At 40.7% G+C, this 10,695-nt stretch overlaps 1 protein-coding gene across 1 annotated transcript; it reads left to right on the top strand.

Moving 5' to 3' along the window:
- Positions 1-591: 591 nt before the first annotated feature.
- LOC131079153 (pentatricopeptide repeat-containing protein At3g24000, mitochondrial-like) lies at positions 592-4,034 on the top strand. Its single transcript, XM_058017053.2, has one exon. The coding sequence runs from the start codon at positions 959-961 to the stop codon at positions 3,614-3,616; it is 2,658 nt and encodes an 885-aa protein (XP_057873036.2). The 5' UTR covers positions 592-958; the 3' UTR covers positions 3,617-4,034.
- The last annotated feature ends 6,661 nt before the right edge of the window (positions 4,035-10,695 follow it).

Below are 10,695 nucleotides of genomic sequence, written 5' to 3'. Positions count from 1 at the left end.
GCCATTGGATGGTTGTGATGTCACTCCTTGTTTGTAATTTTCATTTGTTGAAGTTATCTCCAAAATAATTTTAAATAAGTTTGAGTTATTCTTCCTTAGAGATATCATCTCTTCTCTCTTGGGGCTCATGAACTCTTTTTTTTTTTTTCCTTTGTGCACATTTACATTCTTTCCTCTTTACATGGCTTTTTGAGAGACCTCTTTTTGTAGCTTTTCAATCGTCTTTAAACCAAGCATTTGTTGGAAAACAACTTGTTCTTGGGTTATAAGAATTTTCTACTTTGCTTGGTGGTTGGTTTGCTAAATGAGCGTATGTACTAGTAAATAATATAATCAATAATACTTGCTCCATTATAAATATTTTAAATATAATTCTTAAACTTCTTCCACTGTCCACACCATTACGAATAATCAAAACAATAAATATCATATAAAATTAATAATTCTTCATCAAAATAATTAATCACCATTAATGATTCGTTTTCCATATACCTACCATAAAAGATTTTTATCCTCTTACTACATAAAATTCTAGTTTGTTAATTGACAAACCTAGAAAAACTTATTTTGATAACATAATAGTATATGTTTTAAAGGGCTGCATGTGTGTTCTTGCAATCCATCGTATATTTTCTTCGAAGGCCTGTAAAGTTTGAGGAAACATGAAGCTTCAATTCTTCTGAACGTATGCTCCTTGTATTCAACCGTTAATCTCAGTTTGGTTTTGGAAGTTGACACTCCTCGACAAATTACCTTCGAAGGTTTTCATTCACCTGAAACTTTCTTTAAAAAGGGCATTAAAGATCTGTAAGGGAAAATGCCCCATGCTTACCGATGGCAATGTCATAAAATGTTGTAGACTGAATAACACTGCACATTTTCCACAATCATAAAATGCCATTACCATCCACTACTCATCTTAATCTCACAGCATTATGTAGAGAAAGCCAGTTCAAGGATGCGCTGCACATTCTGCTTACTACACACAACCCCCCTGAAGACTACATATCTCAAGAACTCGCATGCACAAGTTAAAAATGTCCACACTTCCATTGTTCACAGGCGATTTGCATTTAGTGCACGCACAACTTTTCACAATACGCTTATTCACATGTATGTCAAGTGCGGGAGTTTAGTGGATTCCCGGAAGGTGTTTGACCGCATGAAAGAACGAGACTGCTTCTCATGGAATACGATTATTGCAGCATATGTAAGACATGGGTACCCGCACGAATCAGTCACACTGTTTCACCGAATGCAACAAACAGGTCTCCAACCCGACAATTACACATTTGCGAGTGTGCTCCCAGCCTGTGCCAAAATGGGAGCTTTGGAGCAGGGAATGGATATCCATCAAAGCATAAAGGATAGAGGAATTTTGTCGGATGCTGTAGTTGCAACAGCCCTGGTAGACATGTATGCCAAAAGTGAAAATGTAGACAAGGCGTGTGAACTGTTTGAAAACATACCTCAAAAAACTGTGGTCACATGGAATGCTATGATTGCAGGATATACACAAAATGGATTTGTCGAAAAGGCTTTAGAAACTTTCAAGCAAATGGAATTGGCAGGTGCAAAACCAAATTCCACAACCTTTGCCAGCGTCCTCACTGCCTGTGCCAAAATGGGGGTTCTGGAACAGGGTATGGAGATTCATGAAAGCATAAAGGATAAAGAAATTTTGTTAGATGTAGTAGTTTCAACTGCACTTGTCGACATGTATGCAAAATGTGGAAGAACAGACAAGGCACTAGTACTGTTTGACAACATGCCTCAAAGAAATGTGGTCACGTGGACTGCAATGATAGCAGGATATGCACAAAATGGATTTGCTGAAAAGGCTTTAGAAACTTTCAAGCAAATGCAATTGGCAGGTGTAAAGCCGAATGCCACAACCTTTGCCAGCATCCTCCCTGCCTGTGCCAAAATGGGAGCTTTGGAACAGGGCATGGACATCCATCAAAACATAATTGAAAGAGGATTTTCGTCAGATATTATAGTTGGAAATGCTCTGGTAGACATGTATGCAAAATGTGCAGGAATAGACAAGGCTCGCGAACTGTTTGACAGAATGCCTCAAAGAGATGTTATCTCATGGAATTCCGTGATTGCAGGATATGCACAAAATGGATTTATAAAAAAGGCTATTGAAACTTTCAAGCAAATGCAATTGGCAGGTTTAAAGCCACATTCTTCAACCTTTGCTACTATCCTCCCTGCCTGTGCCAAAATGGGAGCTTTGGAACAGGGTATGGACATTCATCAAAACATTGTGGAAGGGGGATTTTTGTCATATATTGTAGTTGGAAATGCTTTAGTGGACATGTATTCAAAATGTGGAAGCATAGACAAGGCGCGTGAACTATTTGACAGAATGCCTCAAAAAGATGTCATTTCATGGACAGCAATGATTGCAGGATATGCACAAAATGGACTTGCTGAAAAGGCTTTAGAAACTTTCAAGCAAATGCAATTGGCAGGTGTAAAGCCAAATTCGACAACCTTTGTCAGCATCCTCCCTGCCTGTGCCAAAATGGGAGCGTTGGAACAGGGTATGAACATCCATCAAAGCATAATGGAAGAGTCATTTTTGTCAGATATTACAGTTGGAAATGCTCTGGTAGACATGTATGCAAAATGTGGAAGCATAGACAAGGCACGTGATTTGTTTGACAGAATGCCACAGAGAGATATCATCTCATGGAATGCAATGATTTCAGGGTATGCACAAAACGGATTTTGTAAGGATGCTCTCAAAATCTTTGAATTAATGAAGCTCTCTGAAACTCGTCCTGACATTATAAGCTATACTTCTGTTCTATGGGCATGCGGCCATGCAGGTTTAGTGGATGAGGGCTGTACATGTTTTAATCACATGAGTAACCCTTATTGCATTGCACATACAATTGATCATTATGTGTGCATGGTTGACCTTCTTGGCCGTGCTGGTTATCTTGAGGACACCCTAAAGTTTATCATAAAGATGCCAATTAAACCTGTGGTGGTTGTGTGGACATGTTTTCTTGGTGCCTGTAGATCACATTTGAATATAGGCCTGGGAATATTTACAGCTATGCTACTTTTTGATTTGGATCCTAAAATTACTTCAACTTATGTTCTTCTCTCAAACATGTATGCAGAAGTGGGCAGGTGGGGTGAGGTTCAAATTGTAAGGAGATTGATGAAAGATAGAGGAATTAAGAAGATCCCTGGATGTAGCTGGATTGAAGGCCATAAAATGGTACATGCTTTTTGTGTAGGAGACAGATCACATCCACAGACACAGGAGATCTATGCAATGTTAGAAAAATTGGCATTGGAGATGAAGGCAGCAGGGTATTGTCCAGATTCAAGACATTTACTTAATGATGTGGAAGAAGAGGAAAAAGAATTATTTCTTTGTCATCATAGCGAAAAGCTTGCAATTGCATTTGGTTTGTTAAACACACCCCTTGGAACAACTATTAGAATTGTTAAGAACCTTCGAGTATGTACTGATTGCCACACTGCAACGAAATTTATTTCCAAAATTGTTGCAAGAGATATTGTTGTGAGAGATGCAAACCGTTTCCATCATTTTAAACAGGGACAATGTTCTTGTGGAGATTATTGGTGATGCTAAATGAAGCAATCTGAAAAGTAGGCTTGCACTATAATAATGTGCGCCATGTTGAACCTACAGTAATAATGAAGGACAAGGTTTTCATTTCAGTTTCTAGAATTTTTCGTTTTGACCACTTGGCAATATAGATCATGCTGAGGGCTATCTAAAATTAGATGCATTGGAATGCAAAGTAGATCACTGCTTATATAAACTGTTGGGGGTGTCTGTCAAAGACCTGTTTTATGGTAACATGGACATTTCATTGAATTATTTTCATAAAACCTGCACAGTATGAGATGAAACGAGGAGTTGGGGGGTATGGGGAGAGAACAGAAGATGAGGAACACTTCAATTTAATGGAAAGATGTTTAACTAAGAAGAAATTTGAGACAATTTGATGGAAAGATGTTTGACCAACAAGAAATTTGAGACTCGCCATTATTCTTGTCATTTGTATCTCTTTTGATTGGATTAATTCTATTATATTTTGGTTATTCAGGTTGACAGAAATTAGATTACACCTTTTAAATTAGGTATGCAATTTTATATAAGTGCATGTAGATTGTGTCTCATTATGATTAAATATTTCTAATGTTGATCCACATCCCTTCCATGGAGAGATAGATAATAGAATTGTAAATGAATACAAATATTTTAGAAATAAACCATTATAATAAGCATTCTAGAGAAAGGCAATGGGAGGCATCAGTAAGACTAGATAGGATATTACAATTAAATTCACGATAAGATAAAATTGACTAATTTATGTGTGAAAGCTTAACAAATGGCAACAAAGGTTAAAGTGCCCGAGGACAATTATACTCAAGAGTCCCTTTAAGACTGAAAAATTACAATTTTTTTAGAGAGAGATGCAGCGTAGATTTCAAGGTTTTCAACAGTATGGCTATGGTGGAAGATTCAGAAAGAGTGGATATCGTCATGATTTCAACCATAGTAGACCTAGGGGAGTACGAGGAGGAGGCCTTGGGGAAAACTCCAATAATCCCTCTTGGGCCGAAAGCAGTGAACCGGAGATGGATATTGTTCTGCCGGAAGAAATTGAAGACGACATTGCTCTGTGGAGTGAGATGGTGGTCATTGGGAGATTCATTGGGGCTAGGATCTCTAGACTGCAAACCAGGGCCAAGGTCAAAGAAAATTGGAGTCAAGATGTTGTTCTGAAGTTCATCCCGAAAGGTTTCTTTATTGTGGTTTTCAGAGAGGAAACGGTTAGAAATAGGATCTTGAACCAACAAAACTGGTTTTTTGGTTCGGCCCACCTGTATCTTCAACCATGGCAGTCTAATTTTGATCTTGTTCCATTAGCAATGTACAAGGAACCCATTTGGATTAGGCTGTATAATCTTCCAATGGAGTATTGGGGGGAATCTAGTCTGGAATGCATAGGAAGATCGTTGGGTACGTTGTTGGAAGTGGACGAAGATATTATTGAGAATGGCTCCTATTTGTATGCTAGGATCAAGATAGCAGTGATCAAAAAGGTTCCTTCCGCCATTTACCTCAAGGCTAGTGAAAGGCGATGGAAGCAACAGGTTGAGGTTGAACTTCGCTCTTCGTGCAGGGAGAAAGGTGAGTCTAAGGATCACAGTGCAGGGTTTTGTCCTGGGATTAGTAAACCGGCCAAAAAGTGGGTTCAAATTGTTGGAGAATGTAAGGTGGTTACAGCAACCGTTTCTCCAGAGAAGGAGATCCTCCAAAAATCAGATGCGCCTAGGGCATCCAAGAGCGATGGCAATTCAGGAGAATGTCCGGGGACAAGCAGAAATGCGGAGAAGGAGGGGGATTATAACCCACTAATGACAGAGAGTCTTTTACAAAAGAAAGGTTTTTCTAACACAAAAATTGAATATGACAGGGTATCCGATGATGATTCCTTTCAGGAGGATGTTTTGGACAATCTAGACCAGAGATGTATTAGCCAATCCGCTAATATTCTGCTAGGTAAGGCCAAGGGGAGTCGGGGGAGAAGATCAAACAAGCAGAGGAGAGAAGATAGAGCCAAGGAGAAAGGCATCATAAATGTTTTTGAGTTTATGAAAAAAGCCAAGGGAGTCGGGGCCTCCCTTGGTGAGAGATGAAGATCACCACTTGGAATGTCAGGGGCGGCCCCTGACAAGAAACGCTTGGTTAAACAAGCATTGTGGAGAGCAAACAGTGATATTGTTTTATTCCAGGAAACTAAATTATGTATGGACAAAGCTCTCAGTTTTCTTCATTCTTGCAATTCATGGGAAGGCTTTTTTCAAGAAGCCAGAGGCACTGCCAGGGGATTGGGAATCCTCTGGAACCCGCAGAAGATAAAGGTGACGGAGTTGGATAAATCTGAGCATTGGACTTTTGGAGTGGTTTATAGTTTGATAGATAATGTGTTTTTTCTCTTAGTCAATGTCTATGGCCCGACAAAGACGGAGGAGAAAGCGAAGGTGTGGAAGGACATTTCTGACAAGATTGACTCCATTTACAAAGATAGAGTCATTGTAGCAGGGGACTTTAATGCGCTGCTTGATCTAGAAGAGAAGAAAGATGGATTGCTAATGTCCAACAAGGTGATGGAAGATTTCAGGGACTTCGTGACCACGAATCACCTTTTTTATGTCATTCCAAAGAACAATAAATACACTTGGACCAATAGGAGAGCCAATTTTGCAAGAATATCGGAAAGATTGGATAGATTTCTTGTCGGGCCCTATTGGATGGATTCTGCTTTCAACTTGGACTCCTATATTCTCCCATTATTGTTATCAGATCATTTCCCGGTCCAATTAAGATCCCAGGAAGTCAATAAGAATTACAAAGGGAGTTTTAGGTTCCAAAGTATGTGGTGGAGAGATAAGGATTTTCTGCCAAATGTGGAATCATGGTGGATAGAAAGTGATATTTTCTCAAGCACCCTGAGCTTTTGCTTTGTTAAAAGGCTCAAGATGGTTAAGAAGAAAATCAGAGAGTGGAACAAGGTTTCGTTCAAGAATATTTTTGCAGAAAAGATTAGAGTGGAATCTGAGTTAGATAATCTGAACAAAATTATCATCTCAGCAGGTATGTCCAATGATGAGTTTGTCAGAGAAAAACAGCTTAAAAGTGAACTGTCGAAACTTTTTCTCAGAGAGGAAATTTTCTGGCGGGATAAATCAAGGGAGCGTTGGATCAAAGAAGGAGATTTGAACACAAAAAAATTCCATGCTTTTGTCAAGGTCAATAGAGCTAATAACTGGATTGCCCGTATTCAGGATGGTTTCGGAGTCTGGCAGGAGGAGGCAGAGGTCATAAAAGACATAGCAGTTAATCATTTCAAAGCTCTCCTAGGGGATTGCCATGCAGACCAGCTTCCATCTCCCATGTTGGATGTCATCCCCAGATTAGTCTCGGAAGAAGATAACACACAATTAATGCGGCCCTTCTCATTACAGGAAATTAAGAAGACCACATTTGATAATCCCCCATTTAAAGCTCCTGGGCCCGATGGTGTTACAACGAAATTCTTCCAAAAATGTTGGGGATTCATGGGTGAATATATTTTCAAGGTGGCGGAAGAGTTCAGGAGAAAAGGTAAGTTTATCAGAGAATTGAACAACACGGTCATATTCTTGATCCCCAAAAAGAAAGATTGTTCGACCATGATGGATTTCCGCCCGATCTCTTTGTGCAATTCCTTGTACAAGATTGTGTCAAAGGCTTTGGTTAACAGATTGAAACCTCTGCTCAATAAGATCATCTCAACTGAACAACATGGTTCCGTTCTAGGTAGGGAAATTGTGGACAACATTTTGATGGCGGGGGAGACCATCCATTCTATGCAATCAGTCAAGAGTCAAGGTATGATTATTAGATTAGATGTCAGCAAGGCGTATGACAGGGTTAGGTGGTCCTTTCTGCTGGATGTTCTTCTTCGGTTTGGCTTTGATAAAAATTGGGTGCAATGCATTAAGCATTGTGTGTCTTCAGTCAATTTCTCTATTCTTGTGAATTGTTTGGTGTGTGGTTTTTCCAGGCTACTAATGGGTTGAGACAAAGCGATCCCATGTCCCCCTTTTTATTTGTTCTAATGGCAGAAGTATTGGGGAAAAACATTAAAAAGCAGGTTAGTCTGGGTCTCTGGAGAGGAATCTCCATTCATGAAAATATGGACCCTATCTCTCACTCCCAATTTGCTGATGATACAATCCTCTTCGAGGAGGCTACGGAAAGGGAGGCAAAATCTATCAGAAGGGTGCTCGATTCCTATGAGTTATGCTCCGGCCAATGTATGAATAAGAACAAATCAATGGTTTTCTTCCTAAACACCAATAGAAGGCTCGAGTCTAAAATTGCAAAAATTTTGGAGTTTGAGCTGGGAGAATTTCTGATTACTTATCTTGGTGTCCCACTCTTTGCTGGAAGAGTTGACAACAAGTTGTGGGAGGAGGTGATCAACAAATGTCAACACAAAGAGGCATCCTGGAAAAACAAGTGATTGTCGTAGGCCAAGAGAATTCAAATGATTAAGGCAGTCTTATCGGCCATCCCCACTTATTACATGTCTTGCTATAGGCTAAGTACTAGAGCTTCCCTGGCTCTGGATGGTTTGCTTAAGAAATTCCTATGGGATGGTTTGAAGGAAACCAGAAGGATTCCATTGATTAATTGGGACACTGCCTGTATGATCAAGGATGAAGGAGGGGCAGGACTTAGAAAGATGAATTTACAAAATCTGGCTTGGAAGATGTTCAAATATCCTCAGAAACTTTGGTGCAGAATTTTGGTTGCGAAATACCTTGACTCCAATTCTCCCAACAGAATCTTGACAATGGCCAATTCAACAAGAGGTTCCCCATTCTGGAAATTCATTTGGGAAAGTCGTAAGCTGCTCACAGAACATCTTACCTAGAAGATTGGCAATGGTAAAAGAGCGAGATTTTGGCATGATTCTTGGAATGGGGATGAGCCAATAGCAGTCATTTTTAAAGATAAAGATCGGGTTAACCAAATTGAAGCATCTATTGGGCCGTGGGTGGCTGACTATTTCCAAACTCTTCCCAACATGTCCTCTGTGACATGGAAGAGCATGGGGGAATGGCATCAAGCAAATCACAAGCGGCTCTCAGATGTTCTCCTGACTAAAAAGGTGTTCCCCTCAGAGGAGGAAGATAGCCTACTGTGGAGTGCATCCAAATCGTGGGACTATAGAGTGAATCTTGGTTATGAGCTTCAGAGGAAGAGAGAGAGGAATGCTAAGTGGCCTTCAACCTTGTGTTGGGGCAAGTGGCCTCTACCAAAAGCAGGGGCCTTTTTATGGATTGCTATCCACGGTAGAATTCTCATTGGCAGCAGATTGAAATCGATCGGGATCTTGGGGCCAAATTGGTGCATCATGTGTAAGTAGCAAGAGGAATCGACAGATCATCTCCTTTATTAGTGCCCATTTGCCATTCAATGTTGGGATTGGCTTCTAGACTTGCTGCACTTCCCCACCGTTAAAAATTTAACCTTAAAGGACTTTCTCTTATCCTGGTCGACGAAAGGTAGATTCTCTAAATGGGGAATTCTTTGGATTGTCAGCCCTTCAATGCTAGTCTGGCATATCTGGAAGGAACGTAACAAGAGGATTTTCAAGGAAGAAGCATTGGAAGTACATGTCCTTTTGGTTAAGATTAAGAGTGTGATAGAGGAAGTTGTCAATGGCAGAATCCAAGGGGTGAATTATAAATTTTTAGCGAAGTGGGATTTTGATATGGAGAAATCTTGGTCCTTCAAGCAACTTAGTGATCACAAATTAAATGATAGAAAAGCACTCAGAAAAAAACACCTCGTGGCAAGCCCCACCGGCAGGGTGGAAGAAATTAAATTTTGATGGATCTAGTAGGGGTAATCCAGGGCGGAGTGGTGTGGGAGCTATCATTAGAAACGAGGCTGGGGAGGTGGTGCATTCCATTTCGGGTCTGGTTGGCATAGCTACCAACAATGTGGCAGAGATTGATGCGTTGGAGGTAGGGCTTCAGTGGTGTTTTAATAATGGGATAGACAAACTCATTATCGAAGGAGATTCTCGGATCATCCTCAATAGTGTGTCCAAGTCTGGTTTCTAGAACTGGCGGTTGGCGTCCTAGATCCCGAGGATAAATTCTCTTTTGACTCTCCTTGGCGAATATCACATTCAACACACATTTCGGGAGTGAAACAAAGTCGCAAACCAATTGGCGAATATGGGGATTGAGGAAGGCTCAGTCAGAGAATTTGGCAAGGCTGAGACCATGCCGATTGTACTTCAAGACACCATGCTGATTGTACTTCAGTAGATCATATCCAGGGACAGGGGATCTATCACGAGGATAGGAGTTGGATAGTTGGGTTGTTTTTTACGGCATAGACAGAGGGTGATGGGATCCGTAGAGGAAAACTAGTGGTTTTAAAGGAAGACCGAGAGAGGCTTTGGCAAGTTTTCTTTCATGTCAGTACGTATGGAAACAAGTTGTCTGATAGTCGGATCATTTCAAGCTTCGTTGGATGGGGTGGCATTGACGGTAGACCAGCAGAGAGTATTATTTATAGACCCATTCTTGGTCTCTCTTCCGGAATTAGGGAGAATGGTGGATCATTTAAGCATCGTTTGCAAGTGCAGCGAGATTTCTGGACTGGAGGAATCGCCTGAGAAGCAGGTTGAGCGACTGTTTAAGAAGGCAAACAAGCAGGAGAAAGACACGGTAGTCGACATTCTAGGACCTGACTATTGGTCTGGGGGTCATGTCCATGACGACCGGCTGATGGAAGATCTATTCCAGCCAATAATTCAGGTGTTGGGCCACGCTATATCAGCGAATGGAATTTTGCGTAGGACGGTGGAGGAAGGGATATACCTAGAGGTAATGAGAGCCTTGGACGGGATAGTTTCCAATCCGGTAGATGGATGCATGTTGGGGTATTTCTATTTGCAGGCAAAAGGGAAAAAGAAGAAGATGCAAAAGGCTTGGTCCATCTAAAAGGCTGGCATTGTAAAGGAAAACAACATGGAAAGGTTTGAAGCCTTCCTCAAGGAAAATGTTGATCTCTTTCCTAAAGGAGTAGGAGATAGGTTGGTGGTAATGGGTAATGGGATT

This window comes from Cryptomeria japonica, chromosome 10 (genome assembly GCF_030272615.1).
Source record: "Cryptomeria japonica chromosome 10, Sugi_1.0, whole genome shotgun sequence".
In the NCBI taxonomy this organism is placed as follows: Eukaryota; Viridiplantae; Streptophyta; class Pinopsida; order Cupressales; family Cupressaceae; genus Cryptomeria; species Cryptomeria japonica.
Note: the sequence above shows the minus strand (reverse complement) of the source record. Positions and strands in the feature narration are given on the sequence as shown.

What these genes read in the sequence shown, in the direction of transcription:
- LOC131079153 (XM_058017053.2), top strand. Translation starts at nt 959, where the DNA reads ATGCGCTGCACATTCTGCTTACTACACACAACCCCCCTGAAGACTACA.